The following is a 25,872-nucleotide window of genomic DNA, read 5'->3' as shown; positions in this document are numbered from 1 at the left end:
CTCTCCGATGCGCCAGCGTCCTTGGGGAGCCGTGCTCGAACGGACGTCAGCGACTCAGAGCCACATGGAGAGGGACCCACCACTTCTTACTACAGGAGGCTTCTGCCCTAAATTGCAACAGTCATTCTTCGCTGCCACCTCACATCAGCGCTAGGTCTCCGTGCCCTGCCCCGCCCCGTTAAGCGGGATTTCAGATTATTGTTCCCAGACAAATTGCAGCTTATGCCCTGCCTTGGTCTCCAGATCCTCCGTTATTTCTCTGGGGTGGGGGTAAAGGCTCCCACACAGAGGCCCCCAGTGGTTCCTGGTCCCAGGAGAAGTAGGTGGCTGCATTAGCTATAGCTAAAGACTAACAATGACCATGTGTTAACCATTGCACTGCTGTCATTGAGCTAGAACCTCTAGCTCCCCTGGGATGTGGGCGGAGCTTTGACAGTGGGCGGAGCCATGATGTAGTTTGACCACGCCCCCTACCCACAACTCCCCCATCTGAGTCAGGGGGCCCAAGGTGAGCACTGCAGGCATAGGGAGGAGGGTGGGAGGGTGGCATTACCCTGAGGAAGGAAACGTCGTCCTCCGTCAGGTCAGCCTGCAGCTGGTTGGCCTCGTGCAGCAGGGCATCGCTGTCCTCCGACAGCTTCTTGATCTTGTCCTCGATCAGGTCCCGCTTGTGCCGGGCCTCCTCGTGCAGCTCCGACAGCACAGCCTTCTCCTCGCCCTGTAGGAACTCATGCAGCTTCTCAAACTCCTTCCTGATCTGATCCTCCAGCCTGGCCACCTCCACCTGCCCGGCGGGAGGAAGAGCAGGACCATAGCAGCGACCTGACTTAGACCTGGTGCTTCCCACCCCCAGGGGGTCACTGCACCCAACACCCCCCACAGGGCGACAGGACTCCACTCTAGGACAGGAAGGGAAGAATGTCACTGCCATACAAATAACTAGCTGGGGGGCCCTGCCCCACGGAGTTTACAATCTAAAAAACTGCTCAGAGTTTTTCCAATGACTTTTTTTTTAAATGAAAAAAAGTCGGTTTTGTCCAAATCTTGGTTGCACAAAAACCATCTGAGGCTGAAGAATCTTGATTTTTCAACACAAAAAAACTGAAAGCAAAAATGTGAGTTTTGTGTTTCCCGGATGGAAAACATTTTGGGTTTAGGCACCAACATCCCCGCTGCCCGGTGGGTGCTCGACCCCCCACCCTGCCCTCGCCCTACCCACCCACATTCTACCCCTTCCCCAAAGTGCCTGCCCCTATTCCTGCCCTCTTCCCCAAGTCCCTACCCCTGCCCCGCCTCTTCTCCACTTCCTCCCCTGAGCACTCCCTCCCAGAAAGTCCCAAGCACCACCAAACAGCTGTTAGGCGACTGGGGGGGGGGAGGGGGGGGGAGGAAGCGCTGGAAGGGAGGGGGAGGAGCAGGGACATGGTGCGCTCGGGGGGGGGGGGTGAAGGCAGCGAGGAGGGGGGAGCTTGGCTGCCGTGGGTGGGGACCACCCGCTAATTTTTCCCTGTGGGTGCTCCAGCGCTGGAGCACCAGCCCTGGAGCACCCATGGAGTCAATGCCCATGGTTTAGGGCCCCCTGGAAAAATTGAAAAGGGAAGGGGAGAGCTGAAACCCAAACGGGAGGGAAGGGAGTTGAAAGCCCAAATGAAAACGTTGCAATTCAAAACCCAAAACTGACATTTTTCCCTGGAGAGAAAAAAAAGGGGGCTATTTTGACCAGCTCTGCTAAACAGGGCACAGGGCAGGAGCCCCGTTGGGCTGACGGGGAATGAACGCAGAAGTGGTGAAATGGCTTAACTAAGTTCCCCCAGAGTCTGACAGAGCCAGCAGCTGAACCCAGACCCTGAGCCCCACTCCCCGACCCCCAGTCCCCAGGGCATGCCTTTGCTCCCACAGGGAGCCCACATTATAGCTTATTCCTTTGAACACCAGCAGAACCTCACTGGCCACCATCCCCAGGAAGAGCCATTGTCCCGGGTGGGAACTCCATGGTCCCTTGGGTTTCCCAGCCGTGGGCCAGAGCTCTAGAGACCGGCCAGCATTTCCCATCCAGTACCAGCCTCCTGCACGGAAAGCAGCCTCCGCTACCGCTCAGTCCATTTCAGAGTCAAGGAGCACTCCAGGGTAGGGGAAACTACAGACCTCCGCTGGGCTTGCAATAGTTAAACCAGCCACCCAGCCCAGTGGCCACCCAGCCCAGTTCTAAACCAACCATTCCCAGGGCTTAAGCGCGCTGGAGAATGATGAGCCACATGGGATGAGTGCCCCACAACACCAGCAGCTCCCCCAGCCCTGCCTCTGCAGCTGTAACCCCCCCCTCCACACACACACACCCCTCCCCAATACAGCACTCCCCACTCCCTCCTCAGCTCAGCTCCCCCAGAGTTCTCACAGCAGCAACTGGCCTCACCGATGTCTCCCCCAGGGGAGTTTGTTTTTTTCCTCCCCAGGTCACCAAACCTGGTCCACAGGCCTCCAACTGCCCAGGACCCTCAGAGGACAAGGCCAGGGAGAGGCCCCCCATCCCATCCCATCCCTGGGCAGGACGTCCCACAAGCAGGCGATTCTCCAAAGCATGGAGGGCAGCTGGAGGCCTCTCTACCATTGCAAAGGAATGGGGGATCAGGTGCCTGGTTCCCGTTTGTGCCTTTGGGAATCTCTCCGCCTCCCTACACCGTCCACTGGGGGGGTTTCAGGAATCTTCATCGGGGGCCTCTGGTACGTTCCCAAAGATCTCTGTGGCCTTGCCCAGGCTTGTCGCGAAGGGATTAAGAAGGGCAAAGCCCCGGGCTCCCAGCTGCTTGCTGGGCTGCAGCACGCGTCAAACAGTGCATGTGCCGGTGCACTCCCTGCTTCCCCGTTACTCCTGCCCCCACCCTCCCAATCCCAATCCAGAGTCCTGACCCCAAGGCGCAGCACAGACAGGGGCTGATTCTCCCTCCTGTGACCCCAGCCTGCCACCCCACAACACTCCTGCCGTTATGTGGGATTGCTGGCACAGGATGGGGCAGCGTTCCACCCCAGAGATGGCTGCATTTCTGCCACGGGAGTGTGATCCACCAGGTACAGTTTGCAAAGGGCCTTTGGATCCTTCTCCATTGAGAGAAGCTTTCAAACAAGGCCCGGCCTCAGGCACTGGTCACACAGGGAGAATAGGTGGCCCTGGGCTGTGGCATCAACGCTAACTCATGACTCTGCTGCCAGGCACAGCCGGGCGGGGCTGAACTGTGAGAAAGACTCAGCCGCCAATTCCCTGTGGGTTGGGCCCCACAGCCAATAAGGCCAGCGGCAGGTTTGCGATCGGCTAAGACCCCCTTTGCAGCGCCTGTAGGGCTATCTCCCCGGATAGGGACTGTGCAATCCGCCAACCCACCTCAAACTGGCCCTTTACCTGGTTGTGCTTGGAGATGGACTCGTACGACCGCCGGACTGCCCCAAAATCCTTCACCTTGTCCCGCAGGGAGTTCTCCATGTTCCTCCACTTGGCCTGCAAGAAGGAGATGCTCCTTATATAGCACGTTCCTCAATGGCAGGCCTTTGTCAGGGACCCCTTTTATTTTTACACACACACACACTCTCTCTCTCTCTCCCCCCCCCCCCCATGTGAAGTCACATCAGCTCATTAACTGTTCCCTCTAATTTTTCCCCCACGCATGTGTGGAATTAATGTTGTCATGTGCATCAATATGGAGCTGATGTGTGACATGTGGTAGGAGTGAGGCCGAGGGGTTCAGAGTGTGGGACGGGGCTCAGGGCTGGGGCAGAGGGTTGAGGTGGGGGGGGTGTGAGGACTCCGGCTGGGGATGCAGGCTCTGGGGTAGGGCCAAGGATGAGGGGCTCAGGGCTGGGGGTGCAGGCTCTGGGGTGGGGCTAGGGATGAGAGGTTTGGGGTACAGGCTGCCCCGGGGATAAAACAGGGAGACAGGACTCCCCTCGGCTCTCTCCCTCCTCAGCAGCACCTGGGCTAGGGCAGAGGTGCACCTCTCCCACAGCCGCGGCAGGGCCAGGCTGGTGCCAGCAGGGAGAGGCATCTCTCCCCACCGCAGCTCTGAGCGCCTGCGTGGTGCTTAATAGGCTGCTCCGTGGCCGTGTGGCTTAGAGGGAACTTAGCTCATTAACAATAACAAGTTGTATTTCGCTAGCCCTTTCCCTCTGGGGACCTCCAAGCACCTTACAAACATCAGCCTAGCCTCACAACACTCCGGAATCTAAACACTCCGGCTTCAGCGTGTAAAACAATCCCCAAGACACTGCCCCTGGGGGCAGGTGAGCCAGTGAATGCCTCTTGCAGGGTTTTCTGCCCCTTCCACTGAAGCATCTGGTCCTGGCCACGGTCCGAGACAGGACCCTTGGCTAGAGGAGCCCTGGGCCTCATCCTGTCTGGAAATCCCCATGTTCCCAATGCTGATTCTCCCTGTTTTGCAGACAGGAAGCGTCCAACGAGAGGGTGAGTGACTCACGCCTGCTCACAGCACGGCTGGGATGAGAACGCAGGAGGCTTGACTGCCAGGGCTGTGTCTCAACCACTAGGCCATGCTACCCCCCCTCCCTGTGCACTGTCAGTCGGGGTTATAAACAGATTTCAGAGCCTGCCCCAACGGCTGCTGCCGCGTTTGAATTAAGGCACAGCCCCCTCCCAAGTGACTCCCTCGGCCAGTGACGACAGCAGCTCCAATTTCCCTTTTCCGGCTGGAAGAGCAAAACCACTGTCTGGAGATCGGCCCTGCTGCCCTGTTCCCTGGCTCGTGACTGGGGAGAGGCTCAGAGCATCACTGCTCTGCCACAGTGTCTCATCCTTCCCCCATGCCAGCGCTAAGCACACTTCACTGTCCTTGCCCCGTGGATCCCATTCTCCAGGCGTGGGGCCATGGCAGGATCGTTGCTGGAGATGGGGCCATTCACCGTCCAAGGACACACAAACGGTCTCCAGGCTGGGGATAGTGCAAGCCGGACCCCATGCAGTCCCGTTCCAGAGCTCTCTCCAGCTCCTGCCATACCGCTAAACAGGGCAAGCGACCGCCCTGGGTCTCCTGCCTGGGGACTGGGCAGGCAAGCCACACGGCACGCCGGCTTTTCAATGCATCCCAGCCACCGGGCGGTGCAGAGAGGAGGGGAGCCGGCAGAGCAGTGAAGCAGCACCTTTACAGACAGGGTACCTTGGAAACCAAGCAAGAGCAGCGAGACCTGGTGCCTTTCACTCAGGCCTGTCCCCCCAAACACAGTCACGCTACAGCTGGCTGCCTGCTTACAACCGCCCCTACTTCCTGCTAGTTATTAAGGGGAGCTCCATCAAAATCCCAGTCCCGGGGCCGCAGGCAGTTAGCACGTAAGGCAAGGCTGCACATGCATGATATTCTGCAAGGGGGGGGGAAGCTCTGTGCACCCCCCCATCTGAGGCCCCCACTCCCCGCAGTAAGATACACCTCACTCTGGGCGATCCGAGGTGCAGTCCACTCCCATCGTGGAAGTGCCACTGGGTGCATCCCCGTATTCCAGCTGTGCACATCCCTGTATCCCACCTACAACCGGACCCGTACCACATGTGTGCCCCCAGGCCATGGGGTACCCGCCGAGGGCAAATCCCTCGTGCGTGCAGTGCAGGGTCGTCGTGCACGCCAGGTGTCCACGCCGCCCGGCACACACCTTCCCCGTCACCACATTCCCGCCCTCGCACGCGTCTCCCTTGCACGTCCAGGCCCGCGCATGGCTCGGGGCCCGCGCTGCCCCCGGCCGCTCACCCTGTAGTCCTTGGCCGTCTCCGCCACCGGCCGCACCTTGTGGCCCTGGTGCGGCTTGGCACCCTGGCACAGGGCACACACCAGCTCCTTGTCGTCGTGGCAGAAGAGCTTGGCCACCTCGCGGTGCAGGGCGCACAGGGCGGGCCCGGCCGGGGCGCCCCCCCGGCTCTCCTCCCGCAGCAGCATCTCCACCAGGTTGTTGAGCGTGTGGTTGACCCGCAGCTCGCCCAGCGGGGCCAGCTCCTTGCACACGGGGCAGGCGTGGCGGGGCTGGTGCTCCCACGAGCGGCTCACGCAGGCCCGGCAGAAGTTGTGGCCGCAGCCCAGGGTCACGGCCTCGCGGAAGGGGTCGTAGCAGATGGGGCAGAGCAGCTCCTCTTTGAAGGTGGCGCCGGGGCGGGAGGCGGCGGCAGAAGCGGCGTCGGTCTCCATGGCCCTGCAGGGGGGGGGCAAAGGGGAGTCAAACCGGAGTCAAACCAGCGCAGAGAGAAACACCCCGACTGGAAAAACCGCTGCGGCTGCTCTGATCCCGGCCGCTGACTCACGGCGGGGGGAAGCCGAGCCGAGCCCAGCCCAGCCCCGCCGGCGGCGCTGAGTGACGCGGCGTCAGGCCAGTGGGAGCCGCCGCAGCGCCGCGGTGGTGGGCGCGGCCGGGAAGGGGGCGCTGCTCCCGGGGAGGCTGGGGGGGGATCGGACTGTCTCTGCCCCGGGCTCGCTCCCTCCTGCCACCCAGGGGGGCTCGGGGAAGATCCGCCCCCGCGTAACGCCCGCCCCCGCCGCCGCATCGCAGGCGCCCGCTCCGGCTGCAGACCGGCCAGCGCCCCGTGCCGGGCGGGGCTTTACCTGGGCTCGGAGCAGGCGGCGGGGCCCCAGGCCGGGAGGCACCGTTTGCAGCAGCCCCGGGCTCGGCGCGGCCTGCGCGGGGGCCGGGCGGAGTCTCCGGGCATCGCTGGGGCGATCGGACCCCGGGAGAGAGGAGCTGCCGTAGCCGGGTCTTTCCTTTTATGTCCCTGGGCTGGAGCCGGGCTCCACCCCCGGCCGGCCCCTCCGGGGCTAGGGAGCGGCTCCCGCAGCCCACGCCAGGGTGCGGGGTGGGAGGTGCGGCCCGGGAGCGGGACGGGCCGTGGCTCGGCTGGGGGCGGAGGATGAGACAGGAGAGTCGCTTTCTTCCAACCCTGAACAAGGAGATTGCTCAGAAGAGGGAAACAGGCTTCGCTTTGCAGCAGCTCTGCAAGCCCCTAATCCCCCCCCCATCGGTCTGAGACCCCTTTATGCACTGCACAGATCAGGGCTGCCCAGAGGATTCAGGGGGCTGGGGGCAAAGCAATTTCGGGGGCCCCTTACATAAAAAGTTGCAATACTGTAGAATACTATATTCTCGTGGGGGCCCCTGGGGCAAATTGCCCCACTTGCTCCCCCCTCTGGGCGGCCCTGGCACAGATCCCCAGAGAGACCCCACGGGTCTTGTCGCACTATGATCCATGTGTGTGTGTAGGATAGTCTTTGCCCCTGGGCCTGTGTCTGTTGCCCTTTGCACTGGCCTTGAGAGGGGCCGGAGTTGGGTTTATTAGTGCCATAAATTAATGATTGTCCAACCGTTTGTTACCTTCCTAAATCCATGCTACAGGGCCTGGCTGGTGGCAGTGCTCGGCTACCATGGTCTGAGACTCACACAGAGCCCACCCAGCTGCAGAGAGCCAAAGGGGATGTTAGCCTAGGGGTGGGCAAACTTTTTGGCCCAAGGGCCACATCGGGGTATGGAAATCGTATGGCAGGCCATGAAGGCTCATGGGGTTGGGGTGCAGGAGGGGGTGAGGGCTCTGGGGTGGGGCTGGGGAGGAGGGGTTGGGGGTGCAGAAGGGTGCTCTGTGCTGGGACCAAGGGGTTCAGAGGGTGGGAGGGGGTCTGGGGTGCAGGCTCCGGGTGGCACTTACCTCAAGCAGCTCCCGGAAGCAGCGGCATATCCCCCCTCTGGCCAGGCAGCTCTGCACGCTGCCCCGTCCACAGGCACTGCCCCTGCAGCTCCCATTGGCCGTGGTTCCCGGCCAATGAGAGCTGCTGTGGTTTCTGGCCAATGAGAGCTGCCAGGGGCGGCGTGCAGAGCCCCCTGGCTGTCCTTACGCGTAGGAGCCGGAGCCGGGACATGCCGGCTGCTTCCGGGAGCTGTGCGGAGCCACGGCACACATGGAGTGGGGCAAGCCCTGGACCCCGCTCCTCAGCGGGAACTCAAGGGCCAGATTACAATGTCTGAAGAGCCGGATGTGGCCCCCAGGCTGTAGTTTGCCCAGCTGTGTGCTAGCCACATCGCTCCCTAGCAAATTGATTCCTGAACAGGAATTACTCATTGAACTCACCCCGTGATTATTTTTGAAATAGGGATAAATTTGCGTACGCTGTAAGCTTCTTACGGAGAATTTGTGAAGAGGAAAATGGGATGGATGCACAGCCTAAGTTATTCCCCATGAATTATTTGCTTGGCTGTAAAGATAAGTTCTTCCATACACCCACATAACAGCAGGTATTGCCGACCCAATACATTCAAACATTGTGAGTCAGGCCCCCAAAATCATGAGATTTTAAAATAATCTGGGGGATTCTTTTTATTTGCCTTATAGTTTTTGAACCTTTAGGGTGTCACATTTTCGCGCAGGAAGGGCTAGACATTTACCAGTTTTTAAATGAAAGCGGAGATTCTCGTGTGCTCACGTGACTCCAGGAGCTGGGGCATTAAGAAAAGTCCCAAGCATCACGAGACTTGTGATAAAATCGTGAGAGTAGAAAACGCTGCATTGGGCCTGATTCTCCATTGTCTTGCACTATGTGTTCTCATTTGCGGCTGTGGAAAGTGAGGGTAAGAAGATTTCACACCCATGTGATTGGTGTAAAGGACAATCCAACGTGCAAGGTGGTGGAGACTCAGACCCTTGTTTTTACATCTCTTGGCTTCCCAGTGCATCGTGTCTCGTCTGTATTTTTCTTATTCAGACTGTAAACTCTTCAGGGCAAAGACTTACGACACTGCCGAGTGCATTGCTGGTGCTTAATAAATATAATTAGCTACTGGGACTACCTGGAGCCCAACCAGCATGATGCCAGCAGGATGTGTGGTTGCATTTTGTGTGTGAGAGAAGCAGATGTGTGTTTACTAGGAACTGGATTTACTCATTCCGCCTCTACCCTGGGAGGGTAGCATCTTTCTATCACTCCCCAGCCAAGCCATGTACTGAGCAGGGAAGTTCTCGATCCTAGTGTCACTCCATTTCCTGCGTGATTTGTATGCAGAGTGCCCAGCCCCTGGATGGAACAGCAGTGGCTAGCATGGGGTACAGATGGGCAGAAGACGGTTTGCCTCTTCGCGCTCTGTGTGCCATATGCTGTAGCTTCCTGGTCTCCGTCAGCAGTGGTTGGGAGTGACTCACATCTGGCAGCAGCGAGGTGGCCACTGTGCTGGTATCACTAAGCACCGATCAGTGGGGTATCGTTGCAAATCCACAGCTCTGGTTCCCCATACTCAAAGGGGCGGGGGGCTCAGCGGGGGTTCTGTGTTGTGGGGAGCGGGGCAGGGGCACTCTCCCCAGCCCACAGTGCTGGCCCCGATGCCCTGTGATGGCGCTATGGGGCACAGTGCTGCAGGGAGCTCAGCAGGGAGCGCCGGGGGGCTCGGCGGGGGCACTCTCCCCAGCAGGCAGGGTTGTTTGACCACCTCTGCTCCAGGACTGGCACGGACTATCCCCAGGGACGGGACTCTGCATTGGGTTCTCGGTGTTTGTACCACATCATGGCAGAGTGGGGGCCAATGGCCAAGCTTGAGAACCACCAGGGATACAAACTGATGTTGGGAGCCCCAGGGACTTCCAAGAGCTGCCCTACACGGTAGCACCTAGAGACCCAGGCCTGGTCTAGACAACACAGTTAAATCCATGTAAGACCGTTTACATGGACCTTACTATGTCAGTGTCTACACTACAGCCTTGCTCCCCGTGATGTAAGTGCCCTACTCTACTGACATAACTCCACCTCCACGAGAGACGTGGGGCTTGTCATGGTAGCTAGGGCGATGCAGTGCCCGTGTAGACACTGCGGGTCTTACAGCTGCTGTTGGCAGGAGCTGTGAAATGGACAAGAAAGCCAGGCAGCTAGAGCTGGGGGGCTGGCCCCTGCTCCCAGCTAGGAAAGAAGCCGGAATGGCTTCCCCCGCCAGCTCCGGGCTGGGAATGTTGACTGTCTTGTCAATTTCACGGGTGAACCGTGAAATTGACAAGTCTGCCCAGTGTGTGTGGGGAGGAGGGAGCAAGAACTCAGGGTAGCTGGACCCTGCTCCCGGCCCTAGGCAGCTTCCCCTGCTCCCAGCGGGGAGAGGGTGTGGGGGCAGCCCACCGAGAGCCCAGGAGCCTGTGGGGCAGCCGGGCTCCCAGCAGGGAGCTGCCAGCGGAGCTGAGGGACCGGGCTCTCAGCTCCCCACACTGCCTCTCTTAGGCCGGTGAAAGCGCTCCTGGGGGGCGGGACGGGACGCGCACCACCGACCCAAGGAGGGTAGTGTGAACATGCATCTCCGCAGGCTGTAAGTCAACCTACTATAGGTCCACTTAAGTTTCTAGTGTAGACATACCCCCCAGGCCTGATTGTGCTGGGCACAGTCCAAATGCACCGGGGGCGGGGTGGGGGATAGCCCTGTTCCCAAAGACCTTACAATCTAAACAGGCATCACTAACCTCATTTAACAGATGGAGAATTGCAGCCCAGAGAGATGAAGGCCCAGTTCCACAAAGCTACTTAGGCTCCTAATTTCCACTGAGTCCCAGGTCAGTGACTTAACCATGGGGTTACCCCCATTCCCATTGCTCTGGTCTCTGGTTTGCTTGTCCCCACATGTCCATCAATGCTTGCGCTGAGTGGCTGCTGTCTCGAGAATGCTCATAGACTCGTAGACTTCAAGGCCAGAAGGGACCAACACGATCATCTAAACTGACCTGCATACGGCAGGCCACAGAGCCTCACCCACCCACTCCAGTAATAGACCCCTCACCTCTGGCTGAGTCACTGAAGTCCTCAAATCCTGATTGAAAGGCTTCAAGTTATAGAGAATCCACCATTTGCACTAGTTTAAACCTGCAAGTGACCCAGGCCCCTTGCTGCAGAGGAAGGTGAAAAAACCCCAGGGTCTCTGCTAATCTGACCTCAGGGGGGGGGAAATTCCTTCCCACCCCCAAATGCAGCGATCAGTTAGACCCTGAGCATGTGAGCAAGACCCACCAGCCAGACAGCTGGGAAAGAATTCTCTGTAGTAACTCACCAGAGCCCTCCCCTTGCTACCTGGGGATGAGACACGGCCACCCTGCCCCTGTGCTTACATCGCAAATCCTCCAGCCTGGCCCTGGGCGACTTGCTCATTTCTTGGTACCGAGCTCCCTCCTCACCATAGCAACCCACAAACAAAAGTACCGCAGTGTTCCACAACCCTGCGGCTTCCACCAGCCAGGAGACCAGTGTGCGTTGGCCCACACCCTGCAGCCAGGGGCCTGCTGCTCATTAGTGAATGGACCTGACCCTGCGGACCCGTACTCACAGGAGTGATGCTCTCTCATGGGAATAGCCCCACCGAGGCCTGCACGGTTATTCCGAGACAGCTTTTAAGTGGGAAGACCACTGAGCGTGTTCTTCTCGTCCCTTCGCCCTCTAGTCCTGTCCACCAGCTGCAGCCGCTCCCCAGCTGGCACAGGCCAAGCAAAGGATCAGCAGCAACTCCCTGGTATTTCCACACGTCGGCCAGGCCTTTCTGCACAGCGCGTGGGCTCTCGCTGGATCTCTTCAGGCAGATTCCTCCCGCTGCTCTTCTCTCGCTGCTCCACCCGCGGTTCTCACTTCCTTCCTTTGCTCCATCGCTGGGCTCCCTTGTTCTTGCTAGTCATCCCCTCGGCCTGTCGCACAATCCTGCCCTTTCCTGCGAGTCCCTCTGCCCGGTTCAAACTGCAAAGAACCCCCAGCCTCCAATGTTCCTCCCCGTCTCTTAAAGGGGCTGTGACAGGGTGCTGGGAATCGGCAACTGAACCAGCACTCTGATCACTAGTTAACTAATTAGGCACCTGGGGGCTAGTCCGGGATCCTGTCTTTATCCGTGCGGATGCAGAACCTGAAGGGGCAGTTGGTGTAAAGGTTCGGCAGGCTCAGAGATGGGGGAGATATTACAGCGGCTGGCCAAACAACAGAAGGAAACACAGACCTTGCAGACCTTCCAGTCGTCCCACCGCTTGGAGAGACAGTCCTTGCTCACCTGGCAGGCTGAGCAACAAACACGCCTGCAAGAATTGATAAGGGAGCAAACCCAGGTGCGGCAAGAGCTGCTACACAGCACGATGAGTCCACGGCGGGGATCGGCAGTCGGCCTCAGGGGATATGCCTTGGCAAAAGGGGCCGCACAGATGACCCATTTTTGGTCACGTTTGAGAGAGTGGCTGTGGGGGCAGGATGGCATAAGGGCAGCTGGGCCCTATGGCTAGTATGCTGTTTAACAGGATAAGATCATGTGGCCTATGTGGCTCTCAGGGATGAGCAAGCAAGGGACTATGAAATGGTTCAGGTGGCCATCCTCGACTGGGTGGGCCCTTTGATGGAAAAATACCAGCAAAAACTTCAAGCCGCAAGATGGACTGGGGGATTATGGCCCTGGGCATTTGCTCCAAAGCTGCCAGACTGGGCCACTCGTCGGCTGAGGCCAGATGCCCAAGGCATGGCCGATATCATGCACACTGTCATTTTGGAACAATTCCTGCAGAGAATACCCAGGTATGGGTGAGGCAGCATCAATCCATCACCCTAGAGGGGCAGCTAAAGGAACAGAGGAGTTTGTGGAGATGTTCCCAGAGGGGGTTAGCAGTTTAAGGGTTTGGATTCAGGAAGGAAGACCGGCGCACGAGTGAAGCTTGAATGTATACATGGGGATAAGAACCTCTGCCCTATGGTACACGTGCCCCGAGAAGTTCAGAAGAAGTTTAAATGGAAGTGGGTTGGGGTAGTGGCAGGGCTGGCCTCAGGGAATATGATGCCCTGGGTGAATTTGTTTTTTGGTGCCCCTGGTGCCTGCAGGCCCCCCATCACCCCTGCACCACATGGGCTCCCCCCCATTGCCCCTGGCCACCATGGGCTCCCTGGGCTCCCCACCCCATCTCCCCTGGAATCCACGGTGTAACCGGAGTCCCAGGGGAGCCAACTGAGATCACTCAATTAGGATGAACTGCAAAGAATGGGGCAGGCAATCCCCAAAGCTCGTGGATATTCCAATGCTTAGATTTACCAAGCCAGCACCAAACAGCTTCTATAATACCTCACTGGTTACCCAGAAGCCAACAACCCAGTTCCCTTAAAGTAACCCACCCTCAGGCTCCACCTAGGCACCCAAGTCAAATATGACGAGGATTACTGAAAATCTTACTCATCATATAAAAGAGTTCTACCAATCCCAAAGGATTGGACACATTACCTCCCAGGTTAATGAATATTCCAAATCTTACCCAAATACACATTTACAGCCAATTCTTATTAACTAAACTAAAATGTATTAAAAATGAAAAGAGAGAGTTGGTTAAAAGATCAGCACACGTACAGCCATGAGTACAATTCTTGAGATTCAGATTCATAGCAGAGATGGTGAGCTTTGTAGAGGCAAAGAGTTATTTTAGAAATAGTTCATAGGTTATAGTCCAATGTTTATATTCAGGGTGGTCCAGTCAGGACTGGGATTCAGTCCTTATGGCTTAGGCTTCCCCGGCATGAAACCTCAAGCAGATCTGAGATACAAAGGATTGGGACCCAAACATCTTTGTACAGTTTCAGGCCTTCTTGTGACAGCTTGGAGTCCTTCGGCGAACCATAGGCAATCATGGGGACTTTTGAAGTAGATCCATTTCCTAAGCATGACCGGTAATTATCTACACAGATTAACATAAGGCAATTGCCCGTTTTCCCACCTTCCGCAGATGGTTTGCTATATATTTCAGAGAGAGATGAATACAGCGATAGCCTATGTTTACAGTTCATCTCAATGTTAAGATGTCCTTTTGATCTCTGAATGAACAGAATACAGCACAGACAGGGGCTGTTTGATTACATTGTTAACCTTTCACAATATAGATGTAAATACACAAAAACACAAACATTATCTACCAAAATGTCTTTAAGGGTTGAATTTGAGTCATTTATCCTGCTGGATGCTTAACTTCCTAGTCATGCATCACACACGGGCTCCTCACTTATCGCCGGCGGGAAGGGCAGCACAGGGGGGAGTTTCTGAGCCAGGGGAGCCCCCGCCCCTGACTAGCATGCCCGCAGGAAGTGGGGAACACAGGGGCTGTCTCTCTGGCTCTGCAGACACACACCCTGCTGCCTGCATCTCCCCGCCAGGCTGGCAGCTCTGGGTGGATCACCTGCCCCCTACCCAGAGGTTCCAGCCCTGGGCTCCCTGCACTCACCCCCACTCCGGCAGCCCAGGCCCGCCAGCGAATTCCTTCCCATTAGGGAAGCAAAGAGGTGTCCGGAAACCCCAGAGGGAAGGAATGAAACCCACAGGGAAGGGAAAAGAGCTGTTAAACTTCGAAGGGCTGGGAGACGTAGACAAGAGAACGCAAAGTAAAGGGAGCACCCCGAGGGACGAAGGGGGAAGAGAAAAAAGACAAGGAAATAGTCTCACGGGATAAAAATAACCTGAGCTCGTTAACAGCGGTCGAGAAGTTATCGGAGCTCCTATCTCTGGAAAGCCGGGGGCGGGGGGGGAATCCCAAGAGCAGTTGGAGAGTTGGGGTCACCAGGAGGAGGAGAGGCACCAGCAAAGCAAAGCAAAGAGGGCAAGAACGAGGAGTGTGGAACCCCAGGGTGCCCGGGTGTGAGGACCTGTGTGGGTGGAGAATGGACGGACCCTACAAAGGGATCCTAGCTGGCTGAAGTTGAGTTGTGGGTCCAGCAGCGTGGAGATAGAAACACCTGGGCAGGAGGTGGGTGGCAGAGTGCTGCAACTCTGCAGCTGAACCAGCGCTCGGATCACTGTTTAACCAGGCAGACCCTCCCCAGGGGCCTGGTCCAGGAGAGGGGTTCCTGATGACCAGGTCAGATGGGGGCTGGGTAGCTACCCAGCTAATTAGCCCATTGACAAGGAGGCTGGACAAAAGGGCAGAGGCAGGAAGTGTGAGGGGAGAAGCGGAAGAGAGAGACAGGCCAGTGAGGCCTGAGACAAGGGAATGCTCTGGAAGGAGACACCTTTGCTGCCCTCCCCTTTGGAGGAGGGGTAGTAAAGCTGAAGGATCGTGCACATGCACTAGTATGTAGGTGGTGGAGTGACCCACTAAATAAATGGCACGTGGCCTCTGTGCAAGAGAAGGTCTCTGGGCGGGTCTGGGCGAGGCAAAGAGAATGGAGCAAAGGATGCCCCATCACAGGGCCAAAATCTCCTTCTTGGTCTTTGGACAGCAATAGGGGGGAAAAGAACACGTCACCATACGGACTCCAGTCGTCTCTTCGAGGTGCCCCTAGTGGTCCCCCGAAGCAATGCAGCTGCCACCCTGGCATCCACGCCCGCCATCTCCCCAGAACACTGTGGTGGAGTCGCTGTCATGCTTCAGGCCAGTCACATTCATGCCTTTTCTGCACACCTTTGCACAAGTGGAGTTCTGTTCCTCGGAACGCTCACAGGAAGCACATGCCCAGCCCACACACTAAGAAAAAGGGCCTCGTTGTGAAGAAATTGCTCATAACGTATTAGGTGGCTGGCTCGAATCTCTGGGTTTTTTAGTCGATGGATCTAGCCCTGTCTTTCTCTTTTATCATCACAGCGTGCTTTTTATGAATTCATTATTATGTACATGACAGGATTACCGAGAGGTCCCATTGTACTGGGTCCCGGACACACACATGGCCAAAGACAGGCAATCTAACTACACAAGCCGGGCAAAGGATGTATTATTATCCATTGTTTACAGGTGGGAAACTGAGGCACAGAGCGAGCAAGTCACTTATTTGATTCCATGCTGGGGGCAAGGGGCAGGGGGAGACCTGGCAGTTGCAAATGTGCTCTCTAGGCATTTGACAAAAGTACAGTGGAGCAAAATCCAGAGCTAGACATTGGACGTGTCAATTTGATTTGAAAGCAAACAAACAAAACCAAGCCAACTATCCAGTCTCTGCTGAAATGTGGTCTCTGATTACCAGAGTAACAGCTCAGGATGAGAACCTGCAGAAAGCAGCTAATCCTTATTAGCACAGGGTGGCCGGAGCAGCATCTTCTCAGCCCCTATCACCGATTCAGGGGGAGCTCTCAGTCCCAGGTGAGATTTTGTTTAAAGACATCAGGGTGACGATCCCTTAAAACGCTACAGAGGAATATGTTACAAAGGATACAGGAAGGACATTGAGGGACTGAGAAATCTAAGAGAAGGGCCAGAGATGTTTTATACTGACCACAAATGAATAGCGACATTGAGGAAGTTGTCAAAGGCAAGTGAAAGTGACCGTGCTGATGCACAGGAAAAAAAATTGTCCTCTGGAGCAAAACAGGCATAGATTTGCTAACGTTGACTGGGGAAAAAATGATGTACTTGTTCTAAACCATTATTCTCATTTCCCCTAGAGAGGAGATTAGCAGATACTACAGCCAAACAGGTGATTGTGCATGTCAGATCTATTTTTGCTAGATGTTGTGTGCCTGACAAAGTGATGGCTGACGATGGGCTGCAGTGTAGCGGGCATATGTTTAAGCAGCTTGCCGTGAAGTTTGGGTTTCCACGTCGCCGCAAGTCGCCATTGTCCCCAGACCCACGGGCTGGTGGAAAACGGTGTTAAAATAAGAAAGCGGCTACAGGAAACGGCTCCAGCGTCAGACCGATCTGTACTCAGCCGTGTTAAAGTACAGGGCGGCACCAGTGAAACGTGGTTTGTCACCTTTAGACACTTTGTTTAATAGAAAACTTGAGAATGACGATGCCTGTAATGCGGGAAGCTGATGGTCAGAGGAATTGTGCAGACATAGACAGAGACAGACAATACAATTTGGGGTCCCGGGACCTGCCACCACTCCATGAGCGTGACGCAGTGTGCGTCGGCCAGGAATCAATGGTCGCAAACAACAGTGGGGTCACAAGAGTCAGATGCGGTGGACACGCCCTGAGAATATTGAGACTACAAATAATAATAATGAAGGCAGAGAGATTTTTTTGGTTCTATGCAAAGGTCGGTTTGTTCCTCTTTCCACACGGAGCAGCTGGTCTCTGATAAGCCAGGGGTGACTGGCCTTGCCTGCTCTCGTCAGAATGCACCGGCCCATGGAGTCGCTCATCTGTTTTTCGCAGGAGAAGCCGCTAGATGGCCTAGAAGCAGAGCCAGCAGTGAAAATGGACAGGGCCAGTCTTAGGGAAAATGGTGCTCTGAGCAAACTTGCAGTTTGGTGCCCCTGGCCTCTGCTATCTCCCCAGACTCCCTCTCCCCCCCGCCCCCCGATCGCCTAGGCCCCTGTTGCCTCTCTGGGCTCCCCACTCGTCTTCCCTGGGCCCCGATGACTCCCCTCCCCCATTATCCTAACCTCCCTTTTGCAGCCTTGCCCCCCCAGGCCCGCCCTGCTCCTTGCCTCTTGACCATGGTGCCTCCCCAACCCTGGCGCCCTGGGTGGTCGCCCACCCATAAGGCTGGCCCTGAAAACAGGTCCCTGTCCTACAAACACTTATGGCTCCGCTCTGCAGTTGGATCCACTAGCCACCAGGGTTGTGTCTGGCCCTGGGCACAGAGGCAGCAAGTCTAAGCCACACACTTGCATTGCAGTATTTAATGAGATAAAGAAGAGAAGAAACAGTGGGGAGATACATAGTTGCTCCTTTTTGTTTAGGGGCAGGGTGTGGGCCTGCAGACCACACAGAGCTGGGTGGAGCGTCTCTGCAGGATGGGTCAGAATTATGTAGACATTGGGTGTGGCAGGTACTGAGCATGCTCGTTAGCTGGTTGAAAATACCTGGATGATTTCCATTGTGGGCAAGGAGCCTGGCAGGACATACCCAGAGTCACCCTCTGAACGTGGAATCAAGGGGAGCTCAAGGGGAATGGGGAGGAGTGAATAAACAGGAGTGGGAGCCAGAGTGGTCTGGAAAACTCAGCAGTGGAGCAGTGGCTGTGTTCCAGGGACTCTGCCAGTCTGTTGGATCTAGACTGGGGCAGGCTCCCTCGCCCCACCGGAGAAGAAGAGGGCTAGAACTGCTGCAGGCTTACCCTGAGGTGGGTAAGTCTGCCCAGAGAAGACACCTGGAGCAGTGGCTCTTAACTGTTCCAGACAACTGTACCCCTTTTCAGGACTCTGATTTGTCTTGCGAACCTCAAGTTCAAATGCAAAATATAATTACGTGCACTCCCACACACACTCCCCTAAGTCAGTGGTTCTCAACAAGGGGGTACACGTAACCTCAAGTTGCGCCTCACTTAAAAACTCAGGCTTTGGCTTCAGCCCGACACGGGCTTGAGGTTTTGGGCCTGGGCCCCAGCGAGTCTAACGCTGGTCCTGGCAACCCCATCAAAATAAACTAGTGACCAACTTTGGGGTTGCGACCCACTGGTTGAGAAGCGCTGAAAATATAGAGCAGTATAAACAAGTCATTGTCCGTATGAAATTTTAGTTTGTACTGACTTCGCTAGTGCTTTTATGTAGCCTGTTGTAAAACTAGGGAAATATCTGGATGAGTTGATTTACCCCTGGAAGACCTCTATATACCCCCCAGGGGTACGTGTACCCCCTTGTTGAGAACCACTGACTTAGGGGAGTGTGTGTGGGAGTGCACGTAATTATATTTTGCATTTGAACTTGATAGTAAGAAGCACTAAAACTTGGGAACCCCCTAAAATGTTTAAAAACTTGTTATTGACAATACTGACAATTGTTTCATGGGTTAAAGGTAAACAAATGCGTGCCCATTTATCGGTCTAGACATAGGCACAGCTTTAGCGAACGCTTTTCCCTTTAGAAATGTTGTCACTACGTCTCTCAGAGATTTAACTCTGTGTAATGTCTATAAACACAGCTAAATCCTGAAAAGACGACCCTCTGATCTGGGCCACAGCGGAGAGGGAAGCTGTGACACAGGAAAGGGCAAGGAGACATTTTGCCTAAGCGCGCAGGGCTTTCCCCAAGCCAGTTACGCAAACACTGGGCCAAGCCGTACGAGTTTGCAGGATTGGGTTTGGTACAGTGAGTTATGCAGAATGCGGCGCGTAGCTCATTATCAGTAATTCAGTATTGTCAACCCAGAACATTCACAAATCGTGAGACTGGCCTAAAAACGATGCGTTTTATGTTAAATAACTAACGTTGGGGCTTTTTTTTCTCTGCCTCCTGGCTTTGAGCCCTCAGGGTGTGCTTCTCAATCTTTTCCCTGCAGCAGTGAGGGCGAGAAGCGTACTTAAAAGACAGTTGAGCGCTCAGACGATCTCATGACTCCAGCAGCTGGGTCTTTAGGAGACTCACTAAAGATCCTGAGACTTGCTCTAGAGCTGGCAACCCTGAGCAGCAGTGTGACAGTAGCACTTGGAGAACACTCCAGCAGAGAGCAGGACCCCACACCCCTAGTGAGAGACCCTCCAGCCCGAAGAGCTTACCACCTAAATAGACAAGACGGGGGATGGGAAATAGAGGCACCGAGAGGGGAAAGTGTCTTGCTCGAGGTCACTCAGCTGGTCAGAGGCCAAGCCAGGAACAGAATCTAGGTGTCCTGGCTCTCAGGCCATATATATATATATTTTTTTAGTAGTGTTACTAATAGTTTTTTTTTTTTTAATAAGATAAGCACAGCACTTGGTGCTCCTGGGGGGAACAGACAAACCCAGACACACATTAGCGCCACCTGGAGGCCAGTGGCACCTTAGTGCCTTTGTTTGACTCGCATCGGTCGACAGTGTGGGCGTGATTGGGCAAAGCACGTGTCAAGAGTGGGTGCGATCGGGCCGCAGTTTGTGCCGTCTCCGTGCTGGGGTTCACGATGGCACAAGGTGCGGCTGAGGACGCCGCAGGCCTTCCTTGTCCATTGTTTTAACGTCATCCCCTGAGTCCAGAGCCACTCGCTACATTTGTGACCCCCAGCGCCCCGGGCTCTCAAACCCGCCAGCCCTCCCAGGCCGCCCCAGGTTTGTGGATGGGCCGGACGGAGCCGGCCCTGGGCACTGCACAAAGGTCATGGGGCCACAGCGGACGGGGGGCGTTTGATGATCTGATGGGGTCAGGGTGGCCCCAACCCCTGCCAGGCCACAATCCTCTTTGCTCCTGTGGCCACCTGCTGCACGGGCTGTGGGGGACCCGATGTCCTGGTTTTATAGGGACAGTCCGGATATTTGGGGATATACAGGTGCCTATTACCCCTCACCCCGTCCCGATTTTTCACATTTGCTGTCTAGTCAATGTAGCTGTCACACCGGATTGAACCAGAGCCTGGCACTCAAACAGCTGTGGCACCGGCTGGCGCAGACTGGTCCCCGCAACGGGCCAGCCACTAGGTGGCGCAGCGCCCCCCCACCTGCTGACTTGGCCCCGGGCCGCCCCCCACCGCGCAGCGTGCGCACAGATCCACACGGGGGCAGCACCAACGTGCCTGAACCTCCCCGGGGCTGCGGAGCCGGCTCCAGACACGCTCCGGCTCTGCCGCTGCACGGACACCCCCGGCCGGCCGGACACGCGTGTGCTGCGGCCGAGACCCCTTTCGGAGCGGGGCCAACAGCTGCTCCCTCCTGCCTGCCCAGCGCGGGCTCGGCCGCACCGGGCGCCGCTCCTTCGGAGTAAGTTGGTGTGGCCGCGGGGGGGTCTGTCCTGCACGGTGGGGCTTGAAGCCAGGGCTCTGGCGTGGGGGGTGAGGGGCTATTACACCCTTCCCCTGGCCTGGCTGGGAGCTGCTCCCAGCGAGGGGGAGGATTGCGTGGATGGCGAGTGGTTTGGAGACACCAAGTCAGCCCCTCTCCCGAGGGCAGGGCTGGAGGGCTACGCGAAGGGGCTACCAGACCCTGTCCGGTCTAAGTCCCAAGCCCTCTGAGGCTCATCAGACGCTGCTGCCCTCTGTGGGGAGGTGCCCAGGTTTCTGGTGAAGCAAGTGGCTGGTTCCCCCATCTTAGCCGTCCGGCAGGGATGGAGCTGGGCAGGCAGGCATTGGGCAGTTCTGGGCGTGGGGGGAAGTTGGCACTGGTGGGACTGAGGCCGGCTGCCCGGGCTTGGCCGGATCTGTGGGAGGGGGCACGAGGTGGGGCTGGTCTGCCTAGGGGGAGCATGGCTGCGGGCAGGCTGTAGGCTGGCATCATAGAATATCAGGGTTGGAAGGGTCCTCAGGAGGTATCTAGTCCAACCCCCTGCTCAATCCCCAACTAAATCATCCTGTCTGATGGTCTGTCTTCCGCCTCAAACCGCCTCGTGCGGCTGGGGAGTTTGGCCTGGCGAGTGGTCCCTCGCGAAGCCAATCCCTTCTTGCAGGAACCTTGGTCAGAGTCCCTGGCTGCTGATCTTCTCCCGCAGCAGAGTGAGGGCGGGCGCTGGAGAAATGGCTCGTAGGCTCCACGCACCGGGGGCCAGAGCAGGTTTGGGCTGAGATGGAGAGACAAAGACGGCTCTGAGTCCCCCCCCTCCAATTCCACAGTGCTCTGCCCTGCAGGCTGGAATACTCTGGGCACTGCCACGATCCCCAGTCTGTGCCCTGGACCTCCCTGATTGCTCCCCTCGGTAGGAAGGTCCCACTCCCCCGTGGCTGACCTGGCAAGGTGTACGGCTCCTATGGTACCATAACGGCCACTCTGCTATTATCACGCTTGCAGTGAGGTCCTGCCAGCCCAAGAGCAGCGCAGGGAGCTGTACATGAGCACCCTGTAAGGATACGGGTGTATCACAGAACTGTTGCCTTGTGGTGGGACAGGCAGCATGGGCTGGGAGGGAGAACTGGGAGCGTTGGCCCTGCGCCTGACTCACTCTGGCACTAGGCAAGTCACTTAATGTTTTTGTGCCTCAGTTTCCCCCTCTCTGAAAGAGGCTCCTCCCCTCCCCCTTGTGATGTGTGGTTGAAAAGCGCTTGGGGTGATGACCAAGGGGTTGGACAGTTTGCACCATCAAGGCACTCTGCAAACGGTGCCAACGCCGGGAGGGTGCATCCTCTGCGGAGGTGAGTGTAGTTGGCCCTATCCAGGGGCGGGGAAAGGCGTGAGATCCACCAGTCTCAGGGCTAGTGGCTGCTAAACCGGCCCTGATCACGGTGTAGCCAAGGCACCTGTGCTGGTTCATTGCACCCCCCCCCCCCACCCACTGGGACTATCGTGTCGTCAGCAAGCTCGTTTCCGGACAGTTGTGCGCTTTGTCTTAGCGACTTTAACGGCAGGGCGCATCTGCCGCGGAGTCTCTGACACGCCCCGGCCACCACCTAAGCCACGAGGAATGGGATTCAGGCCCCTCTGCTGCAGAAACACAGCTGCACAGGCACCTGTCCCCCACGCCTTGCCAAAGTGTCTCATTTAAATAGGGCCCTAGTTGGTGGGTCAGTCTTTGGCCCCGTAATCTATCCCCCTCCCCAAGCCCAGAGGCAGGACGATATCGTCTCTCTCCATCCCCAGTGTGCACACTCCACCTTCCTCCTCTCCCTAGCCTGCTTGCTGGGCTCCAGCGTGTGGGCTCCCCATGGCGCCAGACAGAGTTTTCCCCGGGGGTGCTAGCTGGCTTCCTAAATCTTCTAGGGCACCCTGTGGTCTTCTCAAGAGAGGGGAACTCTGATTTCAGCGAGGGGGGGGTGGCGCCATGGCTGAAGGTAGATCCAGCTGTGGGGCTGGGCAGGAGCCCAGGGTGGACGGAGTGGAGACGGGGTGCGGACCACCTGGCATTGTTGTGTAAGGATGTGGGGTGCAGGGCAGGGGGGAACAGCCTCTCTCCCCACCAGCCGCTTACCTGGCTCGGCAAGCTTGTGCTGCCACCTCGGGGTTGGGGTCCAGGTGCCTAGGCCAGCATCTATCCATCCATCCATCCGTCCCTCCTGCACGCATCACCATGGTACCGGAGCGTGCCTTGCTCTCTAGCGCCCCCTCTGGCCGGAGCTCAGCGTGATGTGCTGGCAGATATGCTCCAGGCAGAGGGGGCGCTAGAGAGCAATACACGCCCAGATACCATGGCAATGGGGGCAGAGCCAGCGTGCATCCAGGATGCAGAGTCAAAGGTGGCAGTGTGTGGGAGGGGCCGGAGATGGAGCTTGGGGTCCTGGGGGGGCTGTAATGAGGGGCAGTGGAGTGGACGATAACCATACATTGGGGAAGGCGGATAGCGGGGAGATGTAGGAATGGCCAGTGGGGGTGTTTCCCAGAGCCCTGGGCCTCTCTCATTGCTATAGCCAGACTGGAGGGCTGTATGCAACTAGGGTGACCAGATCACAACAGTGAAATATCGGGACACATTGGGGTGCTGTCAGCCCCGTCCACAGTCCAACCCCGCTCCTCCCAGGCTCCGCCCCCACTCTGCCCCAGGTCCCGCCCCCTCCCCGCTCGGCTCCCCCCCCCCGCCACCGTGCCCTTCCTCAATCCCCCACCCACCGCTCGCCTCCTCACTCCCTCCCATCCGCCTGGCCGCCTCTTCACCCCCCCAGCCCGCCGCTGGTTCGCCACTCGTCTTTTCACACACACCCGTGCTACAGCGCCGACTTCCCCTCTGCCCGGTGGGTGCTCGCCCGCGCCCCCCTCTTCCTGCCCCTGCCCTGCCCTTGCCCCGCCCCATTCCACCCCCTTCCCCCAAGTCCCCACCCCTGCCCTGCTTCTTCTCCACCTCCTACCCTGAGCGCGCTGCGTCCCCACTCCTCCCCCTCCCTCCCGGAAAGTCCAAAGTACCTCCAAACAGCTGTTAGGCGGCGGGAAGCACTGGGAAGGGGAGAAGGAGGTGAGGAGGGGGAGCTTGGCTGCCGGTGGGTGCAGAGCACCCACTAATTTTTCCCTGTGGGTGCTCCAGCCCCGGAGCACCTATGGAGTCGGCGCCTCCCCCCCGCTCGCCTCTTTACCTGAATATGGGGACAAATGGCACCCTGAGCATACATCGATCGGGACGCGGGACAAAGGATTAAGTATCGGGACAGGCCCAATTTTATCGGGCTATCTGGTCACCCTATATGCAACTGAGGTGCCAAGCATCCTGTTGTGGTACATGCAGTATCTTGTGTGAAACCAGGGGTGGATTTTTCAAGGCTTTCTCTTCTCCTGTCCTGGGAGAAGTTGCAAGATTTTGAATTTTTTTCCTGGCCCGAATTGGGACAAAAATCAAAATCTCAAAAATTTTCACAAACTGAGAAAAAAAATCCGTTTGGGTCAGTGGAAATGTTCTGTTTTGATCATTTCAAAATGGTTCCTTTCATTTTTGACCTTTTCTCTCTCTCTTTTTTTTTAGTCTAAATTTACTAAAATTTTGAACCAAAAAGTAATTTCAACTTGAAAAGCCAAAACTCTCTGAGCTGAAAACATTGAAATGGGACATTTGGACAATTTCAGAGAGATTTTTTTCACAAATGTTTTGTGTGGGGAGATGGGTTGAAACTGACCCACTTTCACAAACAGCTTCAGTTCTGACGAACCCACATTATTTTTTGCCAGAAAAGAGCAATCAAAAAATTCCCAACTAGGTGTACTCCTGCGTTCGAAGCCGGCTCTGCCGCGGACCTAGCTTTGAACCCTTGGGCAAGTTGCTTCACCTGCCGGTGCCTCAGTTTCCCTATTGGCAAAATAGGGCTGATGATGCTTGCCCCCCTTCGTAGAGCAAGTGGAAGATCTGTAGATGAGAAGCGTAGTTATTTATTAAAAAGCAGCGATGCCTAGCGGTTGCAAAAGGCTGGTGCCCCGTTGTGTTGGGCGCTGTATAAACGCATAGTAAAGCTTATGAAGTTCCAGCACATTGGACAATAACAGATCAGGCTGAAAGTGACTGTGAATATATACAGTAGCTGCAATGTGATAGCGAGCTCGGTTATGCCTTTGCACCCTCCGGGTGTACAGCGCGGGAGCAAAAAGCCAGTGCCAACACAGGCCGAAGAAAGGTGGCTGGATCTCTGGTGACTTCCTGAATGCGATCGTTGCTTGTACCCACTGTTAACAAATGTGGCTAACAGGTTGCAACATGCATGATTGCATCCCCTGGGCTGTTGAAAGCTTAACCCAGAGGTGGAAGGGCAGGATGGTTTTGTAGTTAAAGAGCTGGCTTGACTGTGCTGAAGTAGGGATTCAATTCCTCATCCTGCCCCATGCCCTCTCTGCACTGCCTGTAAAATGGTAATCCCGTAGCTGTATAGATTGTTAGTTCTTTGGGGCAGGTGCTGTCTCTTGTCATATGTTTGCGCAGTACCTACCACTGAGTACTACAGAATCAGTCTCTCTTTTGCCTCTTATTTAATACCGAGGACTAGCTAGAGACTGATTCTATAGCCAGTGGTGAGGGCAGTCCCTGGGGGCACTGGAGACTCACATTTGAGCCCAGATCCCATGTGAATGTCGTGGCCTCCTGGCTATTTTCTTCTTGCCCAGAAATTCACCCTGGACCTGAGACACCTTCCCAGGGAAAGTCTCGTGGCCAGCGACAGGTTTTTACGACAATGACAAATAGTCATTTTCTGTCCAATAATTCCAGACGGCCTGTGCATTTCCCAGGGGCTGTGGGGTTAGCTCTGGGGTCTGGCCACCTTTGAGCTAAGGAATGGTCTGTCTCCCCAACTGGCCCCCATTTCAGCTTGATGCAAAGTCCTTCAGCATTTACTTGACCAAAACTGTTGTGTAGTGTTGCTGGCTGTTGTGAAGTAGCTGCTGCATCCCACCCCAGAGGAGGTGACTGAAGAGATCCCTATATACACCCATTACCTTCTTCACGGGGAGGGGCTGTGAGTAATGGAGAGCAGCCCAGAGGCTGCTCTCAGTTACGTAGAGGGACTGGCCTGGTACAGAGCTGGCCCGAGATCAGGGAAGCACATCGGTGGCCTATAGCAGTGGTTCTCAACCTTTCCAGATGACTGTACCCCTTTCAGGAGTCTGATTTGTCTTGTGTCCCCCCAAGTTTCACCTCACTTAGAAACGACTTGCTTACAAAATCAGACATAAAAATACAGACGTGTCACAGCACACGGTTACTGACAAATTGCGG

At 56.5% G+C, this 25,872-nt stretch overlaps 2 protein-coding genes across 5 annotated transcripts in view; one reads left to right on the top strand and one right to left on the bottom strand.

Annotated features, from left to right (window-relative positions):
• PTK2B (protein tyrosine kinase 2 beta) overlaps positions 1-25,872 on the top strand; it is a 149,436-nt gene that overhangs the window by 5,180 nt on the left and 118,384 nt on the right. The window contains exon 1 of one of the 3 annotated variants that reach the window (XM_042848863.2): positions 20,343-20,525. The exons of 1 other annotated variant lie outside the window; for it this stretch is intronic. The gene's annotated coding sequence lies outside the window, so the exon portion shown is untranslated. Of the gene's footprint in view, positions 1-20,342; positions 20,526-25,872 lie in introns of those variants that run through there. One more of the 3 variants, XM_008173904.4, reaches the window with a different exon arrangement.
• On the bottom strand, positions 335-6,921 carry LOC135982139 (E3 ubiquitin-protein ligase TRIM35-like). 2 transcript variants are annotated; one of them, XM_065587442.1, is made up of 4 exons: positions 6,586-6,921; positions 5,742-6,181; positions 3,395-3,490; positions 335-784 (listed from the first exon to the last, which is right to left on the bottom strand). In XM_065587442.1, exons 1-4 carry the CDS (start codon positions 6,686-6,688, stop codon positions 350-352), a joined length of 1,074 nt encoding a protein of 357 aa, XP_065443514.1. In that variant the 5' UTR covers positions 6,689-6,921; the 3' UTR covers positions 335-349. The 2 variants fall into 2 exon arrangements, with proteins under 2 accessions (XP_065443514.1, XP_065443515.1); XM_065587443.1 differs by having other exon boundaries at positions 5,742-6,177; positions 6,585-6,915.

This window comes from Chrysemys picta, chromosome 3 (assembly GCF_011386835.1).
Source record: "Chrysemys picta bellii isolate R12L10 chromosome 3, ASM1138683v2, whole genome shotgun sequence".
Lineage (NCBI taxonomy): Eukaryota > Metazoa > Chordata > Testudines > Emydidae > Chrysemys > Chrysemys picta.
Note: the sequence above shows the minus strand (reverse complement) of the source record. Positions and strands in the feature narration are given on the sequence as shown.

Bases quoted from the DNA above. Each gene is read 5' to 3' on its own strand.
- LOC135982139 (XM_065587442.1), bottom strand. From the start codon at position 6,688: ATGCCCGGAGACTCCGCCCGGCCCCCGCGCAGGCCGCGCCGAGCCCGG. The intron at 3,491-5,741 runs GTGAGCGGCCGG...TCCTTCTTGCAG, and splicing joins AGACGGCCAAGGACTACAGG to GCCAAGTGGAGGAACATGGA. The intron at 785-3,394 runs GTAAAGGGCCAG...CCCGCCGGGCAG, and splicing joins CCATCTCCAAGCACAACCAG to GTGGAGGTGGCCAGGCTGGA.